The sequence below is a fragment of the Tenrec ecaudatus genome, chromosome 4, assembly GCF_050624435.1.
Source record: "Tenrec ecaudatus isolate mTenEca1 chromosome 4, mTenEca1.hap1, whole genome shotgun sequence".
NCBI lineage: Eukaryota > Metazoa > Chordata > Mammalia > Afrosoricida > Tenrecidae > Tenrec > Tenrec ecaudatus.
In genome coordinates, this window is record NC_134533.1 from 53797833 (window position 1) to 53811164 (window position 13332).

Below are 13332 nucleotides of genomic sequence, written 5' to 3' on the forward strand. Positions count from 1 at the left end.
ACTACATGTAAATGAGGACTCAGTTGCATTTTGCGCTCTCAGTTTACCACGGAGATCCCTCTGGTTTGACTGTTTTCTGGAGTGATGGGCCTTAGGGCCCTAATCTTTCTGCCTGGGAGTACCAGCAGGCTGGCTGCCCCAGTCCAAGGGTCCTTGGTAAATTTTCTGGTCCATCTGGGCTGGCCTGAAGTCAGTTTCCCTGCCTCCCTACTCGGAATCCTGCAGAGTTTATGGAGCCCCTGGTCCCAGGTGATGGACGCAGGCACAACTAGGACTCCGCCCCAGGTGTCAGGGAGAAAGGCCCCTCTCTCTTCTGTCCGGAGCAGGCTAAATGTGCTGATGTCATTGCAGGGACGTGGAGAAGGCGGAGCGGCAGGCAGTCCCCCAGGCCAATCACACACAGTCTTGCCGGGGCTGTGGCCACGTGGGATCTGGACACGCAAGGGAATGTCCTCATCAGGGCCATGATGGCTTCGAAAGGCGGGAGCAGGAAGAAGAGCGATACCGTTCCCAGAGGGACCCGCTGGAGGGCAAGTGGGACAGGAGCAAGGCTAGGTCTCCGTACTCGCCCGCTGAGGAGGATGCCTTGTTTGTGGATTTGCCTGGGGGCCCGAGAGGTCAGCAGGCACAGCCCCAGCGTGCAGAGAGGAATGGCGTGCTGCCCCCGACATATGGCCCAGGCGAGCAGAATGGGACTGGCGGCTACCAGCGAGCCTTTCCTCCCAGGACCAACCCTGAAAAGCACAGCCAGAAGAAGAGCAGCCTGGCCCAGGTGGAACACTGGGTGAAGGTGCAGAAGGGGGACGGCAGGAGGTCAGTAATAGACTCGGGTCGCTGCTAATAATGCACATAAGAACATAATCGCAACAGTTACCATTTACCCAGCACTCAGCGTGGCTTTAGACTCTGTGCGTCCATTAGCTCTCCAGCCCTGTTACTGCTCTGCAAGGACAAGGTGCTATTCCCCAGTCTCAGACCAAAAAACGGGGCCCCAGGAAGGTGAAGGCACCTGCCCAGGGTGCGTGGATAGTGACTGATACAGGGTTCAGACCCAGGTCGGTCGGCTTCTCAACCTCACAGATTGTATCAGGAGGCATCTCAGGTCCCCAAGATCGGGCCTTGAGACATTCAGCCTGCAGATAGTAACTGATCTTCTCTTAATGCTGCTGATTCTCTGCATCCTCGAAATTATTTGTAGAAAGCAGAGTAACTGATTCCTTAATTCTAGGCACATGGAGAAGAAAATACGTAGGCCCTGTTGACACTGGACTTTATGGCACTCATTCCTTCAGGCAGCAGCTTTTACTTAGAAGGCTTGCATCTCCTGTTGTTTGCAAAGTACCGTCTATATTGTCTCATGAGTTTAGAGGAATTAGGACACATTTATGGCCCTGATGAATTCACGGTCACCTAACTTCCAGATGATCTTCAGAAGCCACTAAAACAAGCCACCGGTGGGAGAGGAGGTAGAAAGCCTTTGTGCATTCGGAGAGCTCCCAGAGGACCCGAGTGGCTTTAGTGCATGCGCCTGAGCAGTGAGCACGGGCCAAGCTGCCACCATCCTAATGAATGTGTTCTCAAATGCCTTTCTTTACTTCTCTCTGTTTTCCACCTGTGCGCTGTGACGGTCCTGGGGAAATCGTGTTGAGATGTGTAGGCATGGTGTGGGCTGCTGTAATTCCATCGAGACAGTGTGAGAGTGGGCGGTGGGGAAAGCACACTGGAAACACCCAACGCGATGGGTGCACATATTGCTGGGCAGGCAGACCAGGAAGAGAGAAGGCCGCCTGTGTTGTAGCTGAGGTGGCCTGAGCAGGTGTCACTGATGACCATTCAACTGGATCTGTCTCGTTGAACACTGCAAGCGATTGCCCAAGGACTGGGGAGAAGGAAACTCCTAGACATGGTGCCGAGCTCGGTGGGTCCCCTGGCGGGTAGCTGTGAGCGGATTAGAAGGTTGGCAGGGATTGTATGACGTAGATCCTCTCACTTCAAGGTAAGGGACTTAGATTTTATTTGAAGAGCAACAAGAGGGTACTGCTGGAAGTTTTAGACAGGCCAAGGATGGGATCTGATTAATATTTCACAAAGCAGATAGCTCAGTGAGGAGGTTGTGGCCGTAGTCCAGGTTGGTGACGAGAAATAGAAACAAACAGAGTTGAGGTGCATGTTGGAGGTTGAAGCAACGAAGCTTGCCAATGCATTAGATGTGCAGGATGCAGGGAAGGGAAGAACCAAGGGGTGATCCTGGGCTTTGGGCTGGAGCAACTGAGTGACTGCAATAGGACAGAAACGGAAGGCCTTCCCCCTATGCTATAGAGTTAGGTGTTTAATCACGAAGGCCTGGCACAGTCGATGATGGCTGTGAAACAGGAGAATGGCACGCGCATTTTTAGGACAGTGGTTTGAAGGGTATTGGCAGAGAGGCAGATTCACGATCACCTGCTACAGTGATCTCAGGAACAGCCGTAGCGATCCTTTCCCAGCCCTGCTCGGCTCCAACCTCCAACCCTCGGGGCCGTCATCTCACCGAGATCGGAGGCTTTCCTCGGCCGTACGGTAGCAGGTGCAGGCGTGCTGGAGGACCCTGCCAGGTCACTCCGGTGTATGCCATCCAGGATGAGACAGCTTTAGTTTGCCTGTTGCATCTTCTGGTTTTTATTAAAGTGTCCGATAGCTTAAGAATTGAAATAGTACAACTGCCACCCGTCCTGCCCCTGACTCTGCACCTCGAGGCACCCACTCTTCAGTTCTTTAGCAGTGTCCCGGTGCTTCCATATGCATGCGTAGAAGACACATTGCTGTGTCTTGACTAGTCCAGGGTTAGTGTCTACAGACGTGTGATCGAGGCGCCGTGGTGGCAGAGTGGTGACCGTTGGGCTGCTCACGGCAAGTTCGGCAGTTGGAAACCCCCATCCGCTCCAAGGGAGAACGGCAAGTCTGTCTGCTCCCGTGGACAGTTACAGTCTGGGAGCCCCTCGGGGCAGTTCTGCCTGTCCTGCAGGGTCTGTTGTGAGTTAGAATCGACGTCTTTTCCTGCGCATTCTGTCGGACACACATTTACTTCATCCCAGCTTCCCTGTACAGTGATAGTGTACTTTTCGGTGAGAGCACACCCTGGCATTTCCATGAATTTGATGATGAAAGCATTTATCTTAACACTGAACATATAAATATATGTACACTGACCTTTAGCCCTTTCACTATAAATTAATATATCTATATATGCCTATAGCTATACCTCTGTAAATAGCTTTTGCCCCCTACTTCTTTCCTCTATTTCCTTTCACCTTCCTCCTGTCCCACTATCATGCTCACCCTCCATTTGGCTCTCAGTAATTCCTCTCGGATACATTGCACCTGACGAAACCCCACCAGACGTTACGCCATCTCCTCGCCATCAAATGCTGCAGAGTACCTTAGTGTCTGGACATACGATTCCTTGTTGATGGGAATGTTTCCGATTGCAGAGGATACGGTTGTCTTGCAATTAGTTGTCTTGGCGTGCAAGTATATGTGAAAGACAAACTACGAAGTCTGTGGGATGGCCGAGATGGAGTACAGGCAGTTTCAATTATGGGAAATGTGACAAGATTGCCCTCCAAAGATGTCGGTGCAGTTTCTACTCCACCGAGAGTGTAAACGTGTCTCTGTTCTCACCTGCCTCTCAGCCCTGAGGACGACTAAGCTGGGTTAACAGTCGGGAAGCTGGTCCAGGGGAGGAAGGGACTTGAACTGAGGAGAGGAGGCGGTGTGACTGTGGTTTGGGTGGAGATGAGAGCGGTGAAGAGGGCAAGGAGGCTGGGGGTTGTGAGGAGGGCCTGGGGAGCGCAGGACGAGTAGTGTCAAGCCTGGGCAGTCTATAGGCCCTGCCGAACTGATGTATCCCGGGGTGGCGGGAGCCGGCACAGATGGGTTTCAGGTCACGGTTCATAGGTGCAGGTGGTGTCACGTGCCAGATGCAAGCTGAGGAGAGGGGAGTGGGCTTGGAGAGGCTGTGGGTGTCCAGGTCCAGGTGGGGATGACTTGTAGGTCTTAAGGAATGTGGGTGCAAATGGAGGGCTAACTGATGCCGCTGCAGTAGCTGTGGTGCCAGGGTAGTTTCCTTAGAGCAGTGGTTCAGCCTGCTGTACAATACGATCGTTTGGGGATGCGTAACGAGAGTCTGCAGCCTAGGCCCTCCCCCAGGTGATTGCAGCGTCCACTCCCTGGAGGAACTGATGGCTTGACTGCATCTGGAGAGGTTGAATGTTGAGTGAGACCTGGGTCAGACACCCAAAAATGTTGATTCTACTGGTCTGGGCTGGAGCCCGGACACCAGCTTTTTAAAAAGCAGTTGCCCTCCCCCATCCATGACCAGGCGATTCTAATGTGTCGTCAGGGTTGAGGCTCATTAATTAATAATAGCCCCAGGAATATTGACAACAGACCTGGAAAAGCCTGGCCCAAGGGTTAGGCAATAGTCAAGTCTCTACAAGGAAGAGCTGCCAGGAACAGGAGGACTGGGGGGACAGTCTTGTCTGCAAGGAGGTCAGTCAGCAGTAAGAGCCCTGGTAGTGTGGTGGTTATGAGTTGGGCTGCTAAATGCAAGGTCAGCAGTTCAAAATCACCATCTTGCTCTGCGGCAGAAAGACTGGGCTTTCTATTCCCATGAAGAGTTAGAGCATCGGAAACTCACAAGGGCAGTTCCACCCTGTCCTACAGGCTCACAGAGTCAGCATCACCTCAGTGGCAGTGAGGTTTTGGTTGTTTTCAATCAGCAGTTCGTCATGGTGCCAGTAAAGACTCTGCCTCAGTGAGTTCCTCTTCCTCGGACACGGGGATCACGGAAGGAAGGCCCTCAGGTCTGTGGTCAATAGCAGAGGCCACTTGTCACTCCGGAGCCCCTGGGGCTTGCTCTTGGTTGCTAGCGGAGAGGTGGTAGCTCTTAGTCCATCCAGAGGCACCTCGGAAGAAATGGTCACCTTGTCAGCCTCTCCAGAGCGAAAGATGATGCAGTCCACTCCCGGGAAGCTGGTCTCCTTCTGAAAACCAGCCATGGGAACCGCATGGAGCACAGTGATCTTCTCACCCAGGGGAGCCCACGTTGAGTCAGGGTCGGCTCCAAGGCAAGTCACTTAATTCAGCCATGCTTCTTGGTGGGCAGGCTCAAGTTCTCCTAATCAACAGAGCTAGAATTTGGAAGTGGGGTCGGGAAGCAGAGAAATAGGAGGGAAAGGAAAAACTCTTGTTGCCATTGAGTCAATGCTGACTCAGAGCGACCAGATAGAGCAGGGTAGAACTGCCCCTGCGAGTTTCCAAGACACTAACTCCTTACAGGAGTAGAAAGCCTCATCTTTCTTCAGAGGAGCAGCTGCTGGTTTCAAACAGCTGACCTTGAGGTTAGCAGCTCAACTTGAAAGCACTACACCTATAGGAGGGAATGGCAGGAAGGAACTTGTCAATGGCATGGGCAATGAGAGACCCTTTGTGAGCAGGGTTATAAAAAGGGCTTTTTAAAACGGGGTGACTGACAAATCTGCATTTGAAGTTCTCCATACAGCAGCCCGTGCTGGGGAGTGTGGGGGTGCATCAGGGAGCTGACAGATGCAAAGTCAATGGCATGAGATGAGAGGTGGGCGGGATCATGCTAGACTTCCTCTCAGATGTGGGGTGGCAGGGTGACATCAGGACTGTAGTGGAAAATAGTTCCCCCACGTTGGAGGCATTTCAGGAAGTTCAGCCCCACGGTGGAAGTCCATCTCCATGGGCCCAGAAGGGTGTGACATGAGAATGTGAAGGGAGAGTTCAGATGGCCCTCTGGAGGAGAAAATGCCGTCCCGTCTCTGGGTGAGCGTCTGCTCAGTGTGATAATCCACTTGTGTAGAAAGGTCTGTAGCTCACATTCGCACTTTCCCCCCTAAAACTATGTGTGTAAGTTCTGACAGTCAGGCAATACATATAGCTGGCTACTTTCATGAAAAAAAAACACCAACTCATCCGTTTAACAAGGTGATGATGCAGCGCTCTACTTTGTGTGTGACTAAGACTGCTAATCGCGTTAGAAAGAGCTCTGGGTTTGAACCACTGAATTGTGTGACATGTAACTGATACATCAACACAACTGTCAACATATAAAAGCAAAAAAGTTTTTTTTGGAAAAGGAGCCCTGGTGATGCTGTAGGTTAGACGCTGGGCTGCTAACTGCAAAGTTGTCGGTTCAAACCCACTGGCTGATCCACAGGACAAGGATGAGGCTACTGCTCCTGGCAGACTTAGTCTCGGGAAGTTTATGTAGGGTTCCTAGGGGGAGCCTGAGGGCATTGGGAGACGGGTTTGCACTGCAGTGCGAGCCTGTGTCTGCAGCTCTAAACCACAGTAGTGCTTTGTTGCTCTACTTGGAGATGCTCTATTTCACCTCATTTTTTGGGGGGACAAGCTGACATATGAGGGGGTACCAAAAATCCCCAGAACCCCCCCACCAAAATCTATGTATTTAAATTTGTTTTAAAAAACAAATCAATATGGCCAATACCAGTCCATTTTAGCTCACTGATTTCTAAAACAATGATTTTCTGGGGTTCCATTTCATTTTTAATGACTTCTAATTTTCCTAGATTTACATGTCATCTATCCCATGTTCTAATTATTAATGGATATTTGAGTCATGCCCCATTAGCTAATGAGGGTCCCAGAAGCTTTTCTCTACCCCCATGATTATGGTCAACTCTGCTTTGGGGAGACATCTTCAGTGTCAGACAGAGTGCCACAAGATGAGCCTGTCACGTTAGAAGGCACTCGAAATACGACTGGGGCAGAGGTGTCTCCTCAGTGGCTACCTCAGAAGTGGACAGCCTGCTCCCTCTTCGGGGACTCTATCTGGCAACGTCACACCATGAGTCTCAGGATTTTCGGTGGCTGATCTCTCGGAAGTGGACAGCCTAACCCTTGTTCCTGGACTCTTCTTGATCTAGAAGCTGTGCTGAAACCTGCTCAGTTTGGTTTAAAATACTGGTGACCTACCTCCCAGCATCACAGCAACAAGCAAGCCCCCGTAGTACAACAAACTGTCAGACCAGTGGTGGGGTTGTGATTGTGAAAATGAGTAAACTGAAATTCTTGCCAGTATCGATCTTCTTGTATTTATCACATGTCCAGATTAGCATCGTCACAGATTTCATTTGACTTGGTTCCACGATCAATACTCCAGTACTTCTCTGTCACTTTGTCCTACTTGATCCTGTTGTGAGCTTTGTTTTCTACACTGAGGTATAATCCATACTTGTAACTATATTTGATCTTCATCAATAAGCGCTTCAAGTCCTCTTCACTTTCAGCAAGCAAAGTTGTGGCATCTGCGTGTGAAAGGGGTACACCCCCAAAATGGAATTTTTTTTCCAAGCTATGCAATTAAAAAATATTTTTTTTACAAAACACCTTCAAAGTACTCTCCATTACACTTATACAATCGTCAAATCTGCAAATCTATTCTTGGAGACATTTTCAAACTCAGCTGTTTGGATGGCACCTTTTATGCTTTTATGAAAAAAATCCACTGTGACCAGAGAGGACCTTCCCAAGCATCACCCCTTGGGGCACTAACTCAGAGCGAGGTGCTTGATGCTGGCCTAGTGGGAAGAACGCTTGTATGAAAGCTCCGCTCCGACCAGCACAATTCTGTCCTAGAATCTTATGTTCTAAGGGGTGGTTTGAAAATTCTAATCATGCAATGTTTTCTGGCATTTACAGTAAAGCATACTTATAAAAGAACAAGTGTAAAACAAACCAAAACAAGTGTGAGGGGTGGGTGGGGGTACTTAAACCTGACAGTTAGGAAGAGGAGAAAGTAGGAGGCCTGAACAGTGGATCGGAGGGTCACGGATGGAGGAATAGGGCAAAGGAATATCTGCTGCATAAATCACTGGTTGCTGAAAAGGGCTTTCACATTTTGACACGGCCACTTTGTGGAGACGGTGGCTGTACGTGCTGTCAGGGGCCTTTCGGGACAGGGAGACCACCGGGCCACAGAGCAATGTGAGGACAGCACACCCTGAGCCTCTCTTCTGGCTAAGGCCGGTGGGGCCGGCTAGAGGGCCTGTTGTCAGGCTCAAATTGCCCTGGGCCCAGCCGGCCCCTGTGGAACTCCTGACCATACATTGACCTCTGGATCCAGCTTCCACCATCGGGCTGGCCTCTGTGGGTTCACCCCAAAATGGCCAGCTGTGGGTGGGGGGAGCAGGCAGTGTGCCCGAAGCATAGGGCAGTGGGGAGCTGCTCAGTGGGGGATTTTCACCATCCAGACAGACACTGCCCACTTGGAGAGTGGGCTGTTGAACCAGACAGAGGGAGGGGCAAGAGCATAGGAGCACCGTTATGACACCCTTTTGCTTCACATCTTGCTTCAGGCTGTCAACAGTGGTTAGTAAATCCCCAGGGACTTGTCCCCCCACCACACACACACACCTGCCTTCTGTCTTCTGCCAAGAACCCCATCCCTGCTGTTGGAGAATTCGCAGGTCCTCAGCTACGCGTTCACAGCAGCGGCAAACCCTGCCACCTAGTGGCCAGCAGGCACTCCTGCCCAGCAAGACAAGCTGTCTGGGTTGAGCTCTGAAAATGAGCTGTGATTGCAATGAAAATGCAAGGGCTCAAGTGGAAAGCAAATGTTTGGAGAATGATGATGGCAACAAATGTACAAATGTGCTTGACGCAAAGGATGGGTGGATGGATGGATGGTGATCAGAGTTGTACGGGCCCCCACTAAAGTGATTTGAAAAAAAAGAAAGTGCTATAAGGAGCAGGGCAGCGGGGGTGGGGGGGTGGGTCCTAAGGGGGGGCGCACTACCATCTCTGACAAGTATTTCTGAGGTCCCATAATAACCTTATCCCCCTTTCATCGTGGAAACACGAGGCCCAGAGGGCCTACAAGGGACATTTGTCTGAGGTCAGAGGCCACAGGCAGACGTGAGGAATTAGTTGACCTTTGCAACACCCCTCCCAAATGTCAGCCTGTGTCAGCGTGCCCTGCAGGGCTCTGTGCTCCTGCCCCACGGTTTCTGGTCCTTAAGTCTCAGATGGAGCCCAATGCTGTGTTCTAACAGGTTCCCATGTCGAGCTAGCTAATGGCCGCCGACCACGTGAGTAGAACAGGTTGAGAAGAATGTCTCGCATGTGTTAAGTCCGATGTAAAAATTTACTAGATGGAATCGAGAGACAGAGTCAGGATGACACACCTAGGTCTGACTGTCACCAAAACTTGTTCTCTCTCTACAACATCATTTTCTATATATAATCATTTTATTGGGAGCTCTTACAACAATCCATACATCAATTGTATCAAGTACATTTATACATATGTTGCCATCATTTTCAAAACATTTTCTACTTGAGCCCTTGGTATCAGCTTCTCTTTCCGCACCCCCCTCATGAACCCTTGATAAATTATAAATGATTATTTTCATATCTTATAATTTCTGCTGTCTCCCTTCATCCATGTTTCTTTTTGTAATCCCTGGGTGGGGGTGGGAAAGGACAGTTATACATTGATCACTGTGATCAGGTCCCCCTTTCTTCCCCTTCTCCCCCCACCTTCCCCCCCCCCCCACCTTCCCCTTACCCTCTTGGTATCGCTACTCTCATTATTGTTCCTGAGGGGTTTATCTGTCCTGGATTCCATGTGTCAAGAGCTCTTATCTCTAACAGAAGTTGAGAGATACAGAAGTAAAAGATAATGGACTGTACCAGTGTACATGTTCTGGTCTAGCCAGATTTGTAAGACAGAACTGGGGTCGTGATAGTGGGGGGGTGTAAGCATTAAAGAACTAGAGGAATGTTGTGTATTTTGTCAGTGCTATACTGCACCCTAGAGGCCTCATCCCTTCCTTGTGATCCTTCTGTGAGGGGATATCCAATTATCTACAGATGGGCTTTCAGTCTCCACTCTGGCTCCCCTCATTCCCATCAATATGATTGTTTTGGGTCCTCTGATACCTGATCCCATCGACACCTCGTGATCACACAGGCTGATGTGCTTCTTCCATGTGGGCTTTGTTGTTTCCCTGCTAGATGATCGTTTGTTTAATTTCAAGCCTTTAAGACCCAGACACTATATCTTTTGATAACCGGGCACCATCAGCTTTCTTCTCCACATTTGCTTATACACCCATATGTCTTCAGCAATGGTGTTGGGAAGGTGAGCATCACAGAATACCAGGCTATTAGAACAAAGTGTTCTTGCATTGAGGGAGGACTTGAGTAGAGGTCAATGCCCATCTGCTGCCTTATTACTTAACATATAAATATTATGGTCTATATCCCTCTTGTTATATATGAATAAATTTACAAATATACATATACATGCTTATATTTATACCTCTATAAATTTCATCTGCCTCCTAGTTCTTTCCTCTTTTTCTTTTCTTTCCTCCTGTCTCACCATCATGTTCAACCTTCATTCGTCTTTCAATAATGTCTCTCGGCTACATTACACTCCATCACACCCACCTGCATTCTACGACCTCCTCAACATCAGTTTTAGATCTCTTGTTGTTCTCTTGTCCCTGGGTTTGTTGGGTCCCTCCTCCCTTTCCCCAAACCCCTCCTTTCCCATGTTCCTCTGGCACTGTGGGTCCCGTTTTCCAATCAGGTCTGATGAGGTGTCAAACTCTGCCCCCATCAGAAGTCTTTTTTTTGGGGGATTCCTCGGGGACTTCATTGCTTTGCTCCCCTTGCTTGCTCCCTTCTCTACAACACCTTTCAACCTCACAGTGTAGACTTTTAAGGCTAAATAAAACTCCATACTTTGTCCTTTGCTCAATAGTTTTCTCAGAAAATTGGTAGATAGTTGGCTAGCTGGTGTAGTTGGAGTTTTTATGAGCTGCGGCCTCTGTGAAGTGCTGGTCATGGGTGGGGAGGGTGGGGTGTGGGCTGGGAGACTTCTCAGACTGGATGGTCCTGCAGAGAGCAAGGTGCACTTCCTGCCTCTGAAGGCATGCGGCTAGCCTGGGGAGAGTTATCTTGCCTGGCTGGAGAGCTTCTTCAGCCAGGACCCTGGGTGAGAGATAGGCACCAGGCTATGGGAGGAGGCCTGGGCAGGGCCTGAAGCCTGAGGGCGGCATCTGTGTCAATAAGGGTGCCTGTGCAGGCAGGGGAGGGGTGATATTTAAGATTGGAGGGCCAGGGGAGCTCTCATTGGCCAGATGTCCCTTTAGTACCAGGCTCGGAAATGGCCTTGCTCTCTGTCATGTTCACAGTCCAGTGAGGCTTTAAAAAGTTCACGGAAAGACAGAAGTAAGAGATAATGGCATTTCCCCCACAAACAATTGGAAATCCCCTTGTACTGTTCTCAGGTGCGAGGCTTAGAGCAGTCACCTGGCCAGCAAATAGTGCAGCAAGGATTCAAGCGCTTATCCAAGTCTCCCTCGGCACGTTGTCCTAAGTGAGGTTGTCCGCACAATAGGGGGGAAAGGTCGAGGCTTAGATTGGGGTTTCACAGGCTCCCCCAGGTATATAGGCAGGCCGGAGGGGCACCTGACTCTTCATGCTCTCCCTGGCCCTCGTAAGAACAGGAAACAAAGCTGGGTCAAGAGAGGAAGGTGCATGTTGGGCAGATGGGAAATGAGGTTGTTTGAGGTCCATTGGTGAAGACTGACGAGGGCAGGTGTCAGGAGCTGCGGGCAACTGTCGCAGCTGTCGGAGGCTTTGGAGCGAGGGAGTGGCTGGAGCAGCCGTTGACCTGGGCGGGGTGGGCAGTCATGAGGAGATCCTCCCGGGTGCTCAGGCAGAGCTCAGTGATGAATGTGCAGACTAGAGTGACAGGAACGATGCCAGCCACGTTAGGAACTCCCGCCACCCACTCCGGTGCTTGCTTTCCAGCCAAACTACAGGCAGGTCAGTGAGGGGATAGTATCCCTTGGGAGCGGCAGGAACCTAGGAGTAAGCAACCTCTGGTGTGCTCGGGCCACCTTCTGAGGGTTTCAAAGCGGGGTGGATGGACACAGGAAACCAGGGAAGGGGTGGGAGAAGAAAGGGCACAGGGAGGGGCTTGCAGTGGGTGGATTGTTCAGTTCAGCGCAGGTGCTGTGCTCTGGAAATGTGCTCCCCATTGACAATGAACTGTTTAAATACCCACCACCACCACCACCACCCACGGCTTTTCCTAGACATACACCCACCCGTCTCCTGGCAGAGCGGACTGCTGGTAGGCAGGAGAGGTCACCAGGGCAGTAGGGTGAGGGTGGGGAGAACAATGTGGGTGAAGTCCTCTGGGGAGAGGGGTTGTTGGAAGTCCTGGACGTCTGTCTGCTTGGTAGTTCTTGGGGGAGGTCCTTGCGGCCTCGAGGAAGCTGCTTGTTGGCTGTGCTTTCTAAGGCTGGCAGGCCAGGTGCTTGGCTGGCTGACTTTCCCGCCCTTTTCTCCTCAGCCTCCCCTCGGACCAGACGCTTCCTCGCCAGGGCCCTAGCCAGTCCCTGTCCTTCCCGGAAAGCTACCAGACTCTTCCCAAGAGCACCCGACACCCCTCGGGGAGCTCCTCGCCCCCGCCCCGCAACCTGCCCAGCGACTACAAGTACGCGCAGGACCGAGCCAGCCACCTGAAGATGTCCAGCGAGGAGCGCCGGGCGCACCGGGACGGCACTGTGTGGCAGCTCTACGAGTGGCAACAGCGCCAGCAGTTCCGGCACGGGAGCCCCACTGCCCCCATCTCTGCAGGCTCCCCAGAGTTCATGGAGCAGGGTCGGAGCAAGAGCATGCTAGAGGTGCCCCGCTCCATCTCTGTGCCTCCGTCTCCGTCTGACATCCCGCCCCCAGGGCCCCCCAGGGCCTTCCCAGCCCGGCGGCCACACACGCCAGCCGAGAGGGTTACTGTGAAGCCCCCCGACCAGAGGAGGAGTGTGGACATCTCACTGGGCGGGTCTCCCCGGAAGGCTCGGGGACACGCCATCAAGGTGAGGCTCGGGAATTTCAGGGTCCCCAAGATGGTTTGAACATAAATTTGGGCGATTCGGGAGCACGAGAGCTGGTCTTCATGTGGTACCTGGGTGCTGGAGACAGTGAGGCAGGTGTTCGCGTGACCCTCTCCAGGCTGAGGTCCCTGAGGCACGCACGGAGAGGCCAAGCAGCCTCCATCGGGTCACACAGCCAGACTGCTGCTTCTGAGGCAGGAAAAGAGCCCGGGTCTGAGCAGCTTGGTTATTTACCTAGCTGCCTCTCCAGCGTGCTCTCGCTGCCTCCCCGTGGTAGAGCCCAGGGCGGTCCATAGGAGCTCCCATTCGACAGATGGGGAGCCTGCGGGCCAGAGAGGTGAACATGGCGGTGCAGGCCCAGCCCGGCCTCCCAGTGACTTCTTGCTTCCCG

At 51.7% G+C, this 13332-nt stretch overlaps 1 protein-coding gene across 7 annotated transcripts in view; it reads left to right on the top strand.

Moving 5' to 3' along the window:
• Positions 1 to 13332, top strand: part of PLEKHA7 (pleckstrin homology domain containing A7) — a 143459-nt gene that overhangs the window by 93173 nt on the left and 36954 nt on the right. For all 7 annotated transcript variants that reach the window (XM_075546012.1, XM_075546008.1, XM_075546013.1 and 4 more), the window contains exons 8-9: positions 352 to 813; positions 12401 to 12923. In XM_075546012.1, the coding sequence (XP_075402127.1) occupies positions 352 to 813; positions 12401 to 12923 (985 nt within the window). The remainder of the gene's footprint in view (positions 1 to 351; positions 814 to 12400; positions 12924 to 13332) is intronic.